Genomic DNA, 12575 nt, shown 5'->3' with positions numbered 1-12575 from the left:
ATTTATACAGCTTCTGGGCCCATTTAGCAAATAGGAATGATTACATGATGATGATGGTGATGATGGTGGTGAAAACAGTAGAGGGGAAAAAAGTCACAAAGCCACAAGATTTAGGATATCGATGTGTTTATTGAGACCAATTAAACATAGCTCCATAATTATTATCATAAATATTACTATTAACCTTATGATTAAGTAGGAATATCTTATAATGCTCCCATAAATAAACCCATATTAGTAAAGTGACATAAATAATAAGACATGTACTTATAACAATAAATTAATTCATAAATATAAAGTATTGATTATGGAAATAAAGTTATTTAGGGTCTTTTTCTAAAGAGATAGAACGTAATCTTCTTTGTGGGGAAATAGTTAAATTTCTGTGTATAAAACACTGACTACAATAAAAAGTTATTAATATGCTTGGAAGGTCTAGCTTCTGATCTTATGGATACAAGTGACATCGTTCTCATTTTGAAGCTAAGCCAGGGTTTTTTTAGAATTTACACAGGACTATGGAGTTTGGCTTCCCCTTTTCCTTTTGATAAAAGAAAACCTCAGGGGATCTTATTGTTTAACAGGTGAGAAAGGTTAGTAATCCATTTTCCAGCCTTGTTCTACTTGAGCACATTCACGTCGCAGAGCTATAAATAGCAAGTTCAGTTCTCCAATGACTTTAATCTCTCCACTCTCTCCAAGCTGTGAAAATAAGAACACACAAGTATTTCAGCATTTATACCATGTTTTCTAAAGAGAAACAAATTAGAGAGAGATGAGATGGTGAGGTTGTTGGAACAGAAACCAAGTTTTAGCCTCTTAGAAAAGATTAGTGATAATACCCTTTTCCAAAAGTATATGACCTGATCTGAGAGGGCACATATGGGCATCAGTCTCAGCTGGTTGACGTGTTAAATCACTGCTGACCCAGAGCAAGCAGGTAGAGGCTGTGCTGGGATCTGGGAGACCCAAGCACCACTCATCACTCCTTGCCCTGCCTCTGAGCCCCACGACTATCTGTGACCAACCAGTTAGTATAACCACTCAACTCCAATAGTCTTGAATCAAAACTACCACATTTACCAAAACATGTGGACTTTTTCTGTTTCCACTTTCTTGACCAAGGTGGGGGAAAACAAGTTTTCACTTTTGTGGGGAAATATCAAATGCCTCCTATCTAGTTGCTTTAACAGTGAAAGGGCAGATACAGAGTCTAACACCCTTTCTTTCCTCCTCCTTCCAAGTAGTAGGCAAAATAGTCTTTTAAACCCCATGGGAGAGGGACCACAAGTCTAAGTCCCCTCCTCTGAAACTTGTCTAATTAAATGTGCTCAAGATTATTTCAAAGGAAACAGCAACCCTAAGTCATCACTGTCCTCTAGATTTTGAGCTTTCTCTTCCTGCTTCCTTCCATCTTTCCACCTTTCGATACTTCCTTTGACACAATGATAAGAGATATTTTTTTAATATCTCAAAGACTCTCAAGATGATAAAGAATTCTACGGTCTGTTCTCTGTTCTGCTACTGCCTGCTTTCTGCTTTTCTTCAGTGACAGGGGATTACTATCCCCCCAAGATGACCTCCCATTTCACAGTGCTGACCAATGTTTATGCATGCTGAGATTTCTCTGATTAATATTCCTCTCTCACTATGCTTTCTGGAACTACAGGGTTAAAAAAGAAAAAAAAAGCTTAACTACTCATCCACATTGCAGCTGATTGCTAATGTGAAAGTCAATTCCCTCAAAATGGCTTAAGAGCTTTAAAATCTGTTTCCCCACATCAGCTTTTTCTCTCCCACACTCCACTTTTCTAAAGACAACAAAGTAAGCTCATATGAGGAATTTTTCACACCCGAAAGGCAAAGTACTTCTTGGCTATGGCCTGCTAATATTCAGCCCTCTGTGTCTAGCTAATCATTCTATGACAAGAGAATTTATCTTCACAATAAAAAACAACAAATCCTTCAGTTATCAAAGGAAGGTATTGACAATGTTCATTAAATCACATTCAGGAAGAGATACTTTTTATTAAAAAAAAAATCAAGATGGAAAAAAGGGGGAATTGAGGTTACGCTTGTTACTGAAAATTCCATCAACCAGAGCCTTCTTGTTTCTGAGGTTTAATTCTATCTGCTTGCCAAACCATCACTTTTGCTGCTGCTCATGGTAGCTCTGGCTTCTGGATTAGTCAGCTGAGTTCAGCCTTCCCCTGTTGTTCTTTTTCCCCAAATAGGCCACCTGACCGTATCATTCTCTGTCAAAATATACACTAACCCAAATCAGATAGACGCTCTCTAGGGCATTGTCGAGGGAAGGAAGAGACAAGGAAAGAGGAAGAAAGAGGGCTTCCAGTGTGGACGTTCATTTCCCTGCAATGAACCCATTACTAATATTAACATTTCCATTCTATTTGAAACTGTGTAAAAGAAACTGGGGGGTCATTCACTCTCACTTTTAAATTAAAACCAATAGCTGCTGGGTATTTTAATACTTAAATATAAGTACCAACCATTCCAGAAACTCATCCTATGTGCAAGTCCAGCTTTTTTGTTACGGCTGTTCTAGGTATATTTCTCCAAGTTTTACATCATCATGTGAATGACTTCAAAATTATTTCAAATAAGTTTTCCTCAGTTTTCTGGTTTTGAACAAATGCTTCTTCAGACTAAATGAATCAGTAGGTATCTTAAATTTCCCGAAGAACTAATGAGACTAAGTGGAATATCGAGCACTTCTAACCTGGATGGGATTCAGAGGTCCTGCAGTCTATTCTGACTCTGACACTGGCCATCCCTAGCACATGGGTGACAAGATTAGATGACTTAAGTTCCCAGCCAGTTCTAGAATTTGCAAAATTTGGAAACTGACTTATAAACATCTATATGTATGTGCACCTAAATAATCAACCCAATGGCAGGAGAGTCCAGTAAAAAATCATGACATGGGAGAAAAAAGAAAAGAAAGGGAAGAAAAACAGTATTTGTCTCTTCCATCAAATGATTTAGCACTAACAGTTGTTAGTAGTACCTTTTTCACTGTGTTCTTCAGATTCTGTACATTTCTCTGGATGTGCTGGCTGTCATACTCATGCTACAAAATGGAAATGAGAGTAACAAGTTTAACATTGTTGTACTGAAGCTTTTTGAAACTCAGCCTTCCTAACCGAAGTATGTTACAATTCACCTGGAATTAAAGTTCTTAGCAATTTTGCCCACAACGACCTAGATATCAGTAGTGACCTAGATTTTCTGACCTCTTCAATTCCCTGGGACACCAAAATCCAGTCATTTCCCTTACACGGGGTCCTCGCTTCACCTTTGGGAAACCCTACTGAGGTTGAAGTTTGTGGAAAGAGTGGAGTGGTTTATGCAAATCCTGTCAAGAATAAAACCATAACGGCACCTCATCAAAAACACGGGCTCAGAACAAGAAACCTACATGAAACATCTCATGTGAATAGGGCCCTCCTCAATAAATACTAGGCCCCCTTTGCTCAGCCCACTCCACTAAAATATTTTTCTTAGTTTTCAATATTCAGAGGCATCAAGCTCACCCACCTCTGATTTTGTCACTTCCATTATCAAAAGGGCAGCAGTCTTCATCCAACCCACCCACTGCCGAATATTAAATCTTCTTGTCTCTCCCTTTCTCTCTTTCCCATCCCCTCCCTCCGTCAACTTATATTCAGTGAACCCATTTGCATCAATAGGTATTTTTCCTTACAGCTCCCAACACCTTTCTCATCTCACATAGTCTGACTTGCTTTTTCCCAGGGACAAATGAGCCTCTTGTGGTCTTTCAGACCCTACCCATCACGATCAACTAAAAATGGGGCTCAATTAACGCAGAAACAAACAGGCTGTGACGCCAAATGATTTCTGTAATGGTGTGACGGAGGCACCTCTACCAGCACGGAAGGAGCACTGGGGTGGGAAGGAAGAGAGTTCCACACAGAAGAAAGAGGAAAGGCAGGCACCCGGGAGGATCGGACTCAGGCTGGAGAAGAACTTACGCATTGGCTTAGCTTTTTGCTGAGCTTGAAGAAGAAAGGCACCACCTCTTTCATATAGGGCTGGAATTTATCGGACTGGGGGAGCAGCACCTCTTCAAGAGTGAAGTTCAGTACCTGCTTCAGCAGATAGCAGCGTTTTGTCACCTGCTGGTGAAAGTGAAACAGCAGGGCTCAGATGAGGCGACATCCGCAAGACCCAGCCCATCCTCACCGTCACGCCAAGTAACCACAAGTGGCATCATGCCTATGGCTTACATTGATTCCCTGGAACAGTTTTTTCCCAATGAGACGAACATCTGTGATGTTATCTGCCAAACTAGCCTGGAAGAGAAGAAACAGTAAGTGCCTGGACATCAAAAAGCTAGAAGAAATGTCTGTAAGTAGAACTGTATTCTGGCCCCTCTTCCCAGAGCAGCACTGTGAAGGCTGAAGAAAGGGTTCTTTAGTGCATGGGTTTAAAATGATGCTCAGAGGCTGAGGGGAGGGATAAATTAGAAGTTTGGGATTAACATATACACACTACAATGTGTAAAATAGAGAGCTAACAAGAAGTTACTATATAATACAGGGAACTATACTCAATATTTTACAATAACCAATAAGAGGAAAGAATATATAAAAGAATAAACATACATTGTATATACACATATATATATAGACCTGAATCAGTGTGCTATACACTGGAAACTAACATGACCCAGTAAACCAACTATACTTCAAAGTAAGTTAAAAAATAAGATAGAAAAGTATAATGTACAGCATAGGTAATATAGCCAATATTTTATAATAACTATAGATGGAGAATAATCTTTAAAAATTGTGGATCCCTATGCTGTATACCTGGAACTTAAATAATACTGTCAATGAATTATACTTCAGTAAAAAAAAAAAAAAAAAGAATGGATTTAAAGCTCCTAGAATAGAGCTCATAACATAGTAAGTGCTCAAAACATGTCAATTTCTTTCTCTTCAAAAAATAAAAGAATGCTTCGAGGAGTAAAGGGAACCATAAACAGTCAGATGGGTTACTACATGGCTCTTTTGGGGGTAAAACTGAATGTACATATCCTAAAGGGCAAAATGGAAGGTCTCGAGGTGAAGCTTGATCTCCAAAAAGTCTTAAAAGACATAGAAAATGATGGCAGGTATATCAGTAGAGAGAAATGTTCATCTATTAAAGATCTGAGATGGTCTCTGAAGACATTTTAAGAACTCTTCAGGTTCCAAGTAGGTAAGATGCAAAGAGAAAGGCTGAGATGAGTACCTCCTGGGCCAGAGTGAAGGTGTAGTTGATGATGTAGGGCTCCTGGAAGTCGGACTCGTTGAGCCTGCAATGCGACGTGATGGGCACAGCCACTGCTCCCTGGGCGCCCAGCACCAGGATGAGGAGGCAGCCGGCGGCCAGCGTGGCCACGAGGGGAGAGCTCACGGATTTCTGCAGGGCAGCCATCGTGGACAAAGCAAACCTGAGCACAGGTGACTAGGGAAGGAGAACCTGGTATCAAGAGGACGAGAAACAAAATCAACATCCAGGAACAAATTAAGTATCCAAAAGCAACAGACCCAGCAAGCCAATCCTACCAAGTTCGGGGGAGGACTTACCTGTCTGGAGGCTTCTGCTTGTGATGGGAAAGTAGAAGCTGCTGCTTTTATAGCCCCCAGGACACCAAATTGTCTGTGTGAAAATTGCTATGACATCAGCAATTATCTAATTTCCAGTGCGGTCTTCTGAGAACTACCTAACCACCATAGGAGCCCACAAGCACCACCTCCAAGCCTTCCCACCTTGATACGCCAGCATTTCCCTACAACGTCACTATTAGGCCCGGGGGGTGCTTTGACAGACAAATCCCAGAAAGTTTCTAAGCCCTACATACTTTTCAAAGAAAATGACTGTTTTGTCTTTGTAGATTCCAGGTTTAGTTTAAAAATTTTCTGATCTCCTGTAGTGAGTAAGCATTTTGGTCACGGACTCACTTACTTTCCTAGCAGCTTCATAGATTCTTATCTCCTTAGAGGTGATCAAACAAAAAGGACCTATATCCTTTACTTTAAAATAAGCAGTAATGACAGCTTGGAGACAATTCCATTTTTCAAAAAGAATTTTATGTCCTTTTTTAAAAACTATGCTGAATGCTGAAGAAGACTTAAATTTTAAAAGTAGCAGTATTGGCTAACAGAATTTTCCTCTGCCATTCTATGGCATTTTTTAAGTGGCTAAATGATTACAGTAGATGTAAATATATCTTAAAGTTTTCATTAAATTATAATCAATATCAATTTAAACTTGAAAATAGTAATGCAGAACAATCTGATCAGTATTTTTCTTAACATGCAAGTATTTTAAGAATACAGTCAAGTAGTTAATTTTACCTGCCCTCATTCTAAACAACATACAAGTTCCCCAAAAATATTTCCAAAGACCTTATAACACTTTTTATTGTATACATGAAAGTCTAAAGAAGAGAATCTGGCAATTTAATGATTACAGGTGGTTTTTATTAAAATACATTGAACTCTGAATAATACCTAAAACTGAAACCTTCCCAAGGAGGTGGGATCAGGGAACAAGGGCACTGATCTGTTACTAAGGGAAGGAATGTAAATTCGTGCAAATTAGTTTGATCAGATTTTTCTTTTCGCAACAAGCTTGGATCAGGAGCATCAAAGAAGGCATGTGAATAATTGTGGAAATTTGAGCATTTTGTGAGATTGCACAGGCCTTGGGCAAGGAGCCGCGGTGAAGAGTTAAGACAGCATTAGGACGCTGAACATTTGGGAAGGTAATTAAAAAGGAAGGTCAGGGAGAGTACATAAAAACCATACCCACTGCACAAGTTTGCTTGAGCTGATTCATCAATGCCAAACGAGAAAACTCTTCTTTTCCAATTTCCTACTAATAAGATATGACCATTTTTGTCCAAAATGCTATATAATTATATTAGCATTAGAGTTAAGAGTTAAGTTCTTAACTCTATGCATAGTTAAGCTCTCTATATAAACTATATAATGGATTAAATTAGGCTTCTGTTGGTTTGCCTGGGAACCTTACAAACATACTTAATTTTGTGCCCACCAGAAAATAAGTTCTTACATTATTGAATTATATGCTTTTGAGAGAAAAGTCTATCTCTCTCTTTCATCTTTGTATCTCCAGGACTTAGAACAGTGCTATACACATAGGAAGGACTTGGTAAGAGCATATTGAATGAATAGATAAATAGATTAAATAATTTACTAAGTGTCTTTGGGAACCCGCATGGAGGTAATTTGGGAATTGCCTTCTTATGTTGGGGTTTGACCCAGTACTACTTGCCAGCTTCATTATTGTTCCTGTATAAGGAATAAATAGTTGTAAAACAAAAATAGAATGCCAGAAAATTGCAAACCAATTTAGTAGCAGCAATACATCTATTGTTCATTATGTGACCCTGATGAGCAACCTTTAGTAAGATAGTGTTAATGGAGCCAAGATCTTAGATTTTAGTGAGCTTGACAAGGCCTACTAAGGGGAAAGTCTGCTCCAGGGCTGTATGTGGATTTCCAAACCATCATACAAGAGTCTCACAAGTATGTGCTATCAGGAGAGATAGTAGATACATCATAAAACTGCTTCTATGAAAATAACTATTCATAGAGACATATGTGTGCTAAATAATTCCAGATTATTAACGTGTCTTCTTTAAAGTTATTTCTTTGTGAATGTTCAAGTCTCTCCCAGAAGCCACACTGGATGAAGGGCAACCACAGCATCATGCTCCCTGGCCCCAGACAGATAGACTGTACCCGTGGGTGACCTTAGCTACATACAACAAGCTGCCAGGACGGGCTAACCAGAGTCTCCAGCCAGAGGCAGCCTTCGTGTCTCTTTCAAACACCATCCCAGCACCTAGAACAATGCCAGACACACGGCAGGTGATGCAGGATGAATATCCACGGACTGCATGATTACACTCGTTCCCGGCTCGTTGGCCGATACTTGGAAATCCACAGTCTGTTCCTCTGAAGTACACATCTCTCTAGAAGCAGGACTTTAGGTAGCTCAGGTAAGAAGCTTTGTATTCATCATACTCCTCAGGACAACATAGACGGGCGTTGTCCCATATGAGGTTCCTTCTGTGTGTGTGTTTGTGTGTGTGGTGTGTGAGCCCCTACCCTCATTGTTCTCCTTCCCTCTGCACCCATCACCCACCACCACCTCTCAGCCTACTATAAACACCTGCTCTCATGTATTTGGCATACATTTGTAAATACATATTCATCCCTGTAAACTGTACAATTTTTATTTTATAGAAATGGTCCTCTCTCTTAATCTTTCACTCGCAGTGTTCTTGCAATCTACCTTGTTGCTGTGTGTAGGTCCTATTCCTAACATGACATTCTATCCTGTGTCTCCACGTTTTATTATTGGCTCCCACGTTTCATCACTTATTACTTGTAAACCACCTCTGCCTCACTGCTGTCCAGACATCACAGCACTAAGCAAGCTCATCTCATCCAAGTCATTTTAATGGTAATTTTGGAGAGTATTTTTGAAACAGTTACCCAGGTCTACGGGGCCATAGATATAACTTCATTAACTAGACACAGCAGAGTCAGTATTGATTTACTCTCTCACATCAGTGAAGTAATATTTTTGTTTTCTAAGATCCACACACACACTTGACATCATTCAGGTTTTAGAGGTTTAAAATGGCATCTCATTGTTAAAATTAGCATTTTTCATATGTTTGCATCCACTAGGGTCCTTTTTTATAAATCGATTGTTTACATCAATTGCCCTTTTTTTTTTAATTAGGAAAATGGTTTTTTTTTTTTTTTAATTAGGAAAATGGTTTTTGTTGTTTTTTTTTTAATTGCCCATTTTTTTAATGGGCTTTGGTCTTTCATTGTTATTGTTAGTGATGATTTGTGAGTGTACCCTATGTATTTTATGTATTATTTTCTTTTGGGTTGTAAGCATAACAAACTCTTCTCCCAGTTTGTGTCCTGCCTGTTAACTTTTTGTACTTCTCTTTTGTTGAACAGAAAATGTGATTTGGATGTCATCTTAAATTTCTTTTTTTCGTTGTATGATTTGTACTTGCCAAGGTTTTGTGTAAAAAGTCTCCCTTCCTCCTTAGGTCACAGAGATATTTCTCTGTCTTTTCTTGTATTTACCCTATAATTTTGCTTTTCACAATCAGGTTTTTAATGCCTTTTGTATTGGATGGAAAGTAGGGAATTGGTCTTATTTTTTCCACTTAATGAGACAGTTTTCCCAACACAGTTACTAAAACAGTGAGTCCTTTATCATATGTGAATTTCTCATTAATAAACAGCTATCTTTGAGCTCTCTGCTGTTTTCCTATTGATTTATTTGGTTTTCTGTTTTTGTTCTTGAGCCAGGTCCATATTTTTTATTACTGAGTCTTTATATCTAGACATCTACCCTCTTTTCTCTACTTTTTCAAGGCTGGCTTAGCCATTCATGAACTTTCGGCATATATTTTTACATAAATTTTATAATAGATTTGTCAAGTTCCTGGAAAAGTGCTGCAGAAACTTCAGAATATGGTTTAAGTTAAAGACTAATTCAGAGAGAATTAGCATCTTTATAATATGAATTCATTTCATTCTAGAACATTTACCATCTCTCTTCTACATAAGATCTTCTTTTATATCCTTTGATAGTGTTTCCAAATTGTCTCCCTGAGGTCTGGTTATATTTTTAATCCCTAGCTACATCACAGTAGAAGATATTAAGCTGTTATTAATCACTTTCACTTGGTTGTGAACGAGTACCGACTTGACTTGGAGAAAGAGATTATGGGATGCTCATTTCCTAAAAACAAAACAAGTATGCGGTTTTCTTCAAGGTCAGTAGAGAGGAGAGCTAGAGGTATCCAGCAAAGAACAAGCTAGAGACTAGCTAGGGTTCCTCAACATGAACTTTCTCTGCTTTTCAGTTCTGCTCGAAGATAACCCTGTCAGCACCCAGGACAACTTCTTACCATGTCCACCCTCCTTCTTAACACTTTGCCCACAAAGACACTTGTCAACCATAGGCACCTTTCTCTCCTTCCTGAGGACTAAACCTTGTAAATCTGTACTATACCTCATCTTAAAGGGAACACTATACCCACAGGGATGTGTCACAATATAAATGAGTACAGTTTCCTCTCTAGTAATACCAAGTACTCAAACTGACTTAAGCGATAAAAGAAAGCAATGTTTATGCAATTTCTCACTACTCTAGGGCATAAACACAGAATATGGCATTATGTTCTTAATGTCTGTCCTTTACTACCATAGATTTTTTTAAATCTGTAGGTCCATCCCAGTCTCTCTTTTCATTCATTATTTTAACTAGCAAATCACTATTAAAAAATCCTAATTCATACTTGCTTATGCCACCAGATATTCAAAGTCATTGCTAATTACCTATTATCAGTGAATCTTTTATCCTAACTCTGTAGTCAATTTTAGGATTATCAGTTTTTCTTACAATCTTTTGCCCGGGTTCAATTGTATTTTAAAATGTTGTTTTAAAAATTCATATTGAAAATTCTGTGTATCTTAGTGCAGTTTTACCAAAACTTCTCAGTCTCTGATGGGAAAATTGTGGGCCAAGTAAACTAGACCTTTCCCAGGTTTTCCTGACCCAGTTGAACTTGTTAAAATACAACTGATAAGATACAGTTCCAATTCTGAGGTAATTTGGTTTTAAAATATCACAAATGTCAGTCCTGAGAAATGCCGCTTTTCCCTTTTCTTTGTCACTGTCCTAATTCAAAGGCTGTTTGTGCTATAAATACGGTGAAGCATGACCAATTTAGGTTAGTGGACAAGATTCACTCTAAGTCAGTGGTAAGTCTGAAATGCAATATGTTTTTAAAGAAGTGCCATTTTGTTATTACTTCCAAATTCTTAACAACCAGGCAAACTAAGCTAATCTATTTCAGTCTCTTTAACAAATATCTGTTTTGTTCTGTTAGAATACAGTACCAAGTCAGGATTCTTGAACCCAGGCTTAATACTTTTAAAAAATACAGTAATGGTTAACATAGTAATTTGGTTGTCACAGCCTTAGGATTTATCTGAAGTGGGAGGAAGTACCTTTGAGAGGAAACATAAGAAGTAACTAAATACTGACTAGAGAACTAGAATTGAAATTGAACTCATGTTAGTTCATGAATGCAGCTTTAGAGAAATTAGAAGTACCTACAGGCCCTTCAATGAGTAGGGAGGGAATTATATATAAGAACCAGATGGAAATAGTATTGTAATACTTAAAAGGCTAGAATAAGAGAAGGGTTAGCAATAAGTAACAAACAAGTGGAAACGTCCAGTTGAATGGTCAAAGCGGAAATATCTGAGTGAGGCTTACCAGGAAGTGGAGCAGCGAGAGCACCATGGGCTGGATGAGAAAAGGGGGAATCTGCTTTATTTATTCACTCATTCATTTGCCCACCGTAACACCAGCTCCATAAGAGCGCAGGTTCTCTGTGGCACTGTGCTTAGAACATAATTTTCTACGTGTATGTCACAGTAATGAAAGTTTTAATATCACTATTCCTCAGAATCAGTGACACCTTTTCAGCAGTGACCTTGTCCACATTTTTCTCTAATTTGGACAATAATTTCCAGGGCTGTTTCTGCTCAGTTCTATACTTCTCAAGAAGGGTTGACTTTCACTCTCTGCTCAGGTTTCTCTTCTTAGCTCATGGACAAAGCCCAGGCCATACTTGTTGATTTCTAGAGCTCATCCTACACATCCTACATTTAGTTTCTTTTCAGACCTACTCTCTCCAAGCATGATAATTCCTACTTCTTTATCTTGAGAACTCGATGTAATAATGACAGCTGAATATCTGCCATGTGCCTAGTACTGTCTTGGGCTTTGTTGGATGCAAAATGACTAAGACATGGCCCCGACCTCAAGAAGCTTATTAATACAATTGATCTGATAACATTTTTAATTCAAGTGCTATGTCCCAGGCACTGGATGAACACTAGGGGTGCACAGATGAATAAGGTGAATTTCTTGCTTTTGGAGCACTCAGAGTATAATGGAGATGGTGACTACTCAAAGAGAAAAATAATATTCTATGTAGTATTAACCTACAAGTTAACATTAGAGTTATAAGACATCTTATAATGGAATTATAACCATTACGTAGAGGTGTCTGACTAGAAACTGATACTGGAAACTCATTCAAGACTTCAAGATGTTGAATTTGAGTAAAATTGTTAATATTAGTTTTGCGATCAGTTTAAAGAATGGAAGAAGATTTCCTAAGAAGAGGAAATGGGAGGGAAAACAAACCCTGGAGATGGGGCTGATAGAACTGAAATGACTGGTTAGATTAGAATGGAATGGTGTTGAGAAACGGGGGCAAGGTGAGGTGGGGTAGATAGGGTCACAGCAGCTTTGAAAACCAGCCAGAACAGTCTGGACTGGAGACAGTGGGCAATAGAGAGCCATTACCGATCCCTGGGTGGGGAAGATCTCCTAAAGGAGGGCACAGCAGCCCACTCCAGTATTCTTGCCTGGAGAATCCCATGAACTGAGGAGCCTGA

The 12575-nt window shown here is 38.5% G+C and overlaps 1 protein-coding gene across 1 annotated transcript; it reads right to left on the bottom strand.

Annotated features, from left to right (window-relative positions):
- Positions 1 to 275: 275 nt before the first annotated feature.
- IL22 (interleukin 22) lies at positions 276 to 5463 on the bottom strand. Its single transcript, XM_070454878.1, has 5 exons — positions 5278 to 5463; positions 4269 to 4334; positions 4014 to 4157; positions 3029 to 3091; positions 276 to 702 (listed from the first exon to the last, which is right to left on the bottom strand). Exons 1-5 carry the CDS (start codon positions 5461 to 5463, stop codon positions 595 to 597), a joined length of 567 nt encoding a protein of 188 aa, XP_070310979.1. The 3' UTR covers positions 276 to 594.
- Positions 5464 to 12575: the final 7112 nt, after the last annotated feature.

Source organism: Odocoileus virginianus, chromosome 24 (assembly GCF_023699985.2).
Source record: "Odocoileus virginianus isolate 20LAN1187 ecotype Illinois chromosome 24, Ovbor_1.2, whole genome shotgun sequence".
Taxonomy (NCBI): Eukaryota; Metazoa; Chordata; class Mammalia; order Artiodactyla; family Cervidae; genus Odocoileus; species Odocoileus virginianus.
The sequence above is the reverse complement of the archived record's forward strand: the minus strand, read 5'-3'. Positions and strand labels throughout refer to the sequence as shown.

Excerpts from the sequence above, each read along its gene's own strand:
- IL22 (XM_070454878.1), bottom strand. The coding sequence starts at position 5,463 with ATGGCTGCCCTGCAGAAATCCGTGAGCTCTCCCCTCGTGGCCACGCTG. Across the intron at positions 4,335-5,277 it reads CCTTCACTCTGGCCCAGGAG|GCTAGTTTGGCAGATAACAT; the intron begins GTACTCATCTCA and ends CTTCTCTTCCAG. Across the intron at positions 3,092-4,013 it reads GCAAAAAGCTAAGCCAATGC|CATGAGTATGACAGCCAGCA; the intron begins GTAAGTTCTTCT and ends TCCATTTTGTAG.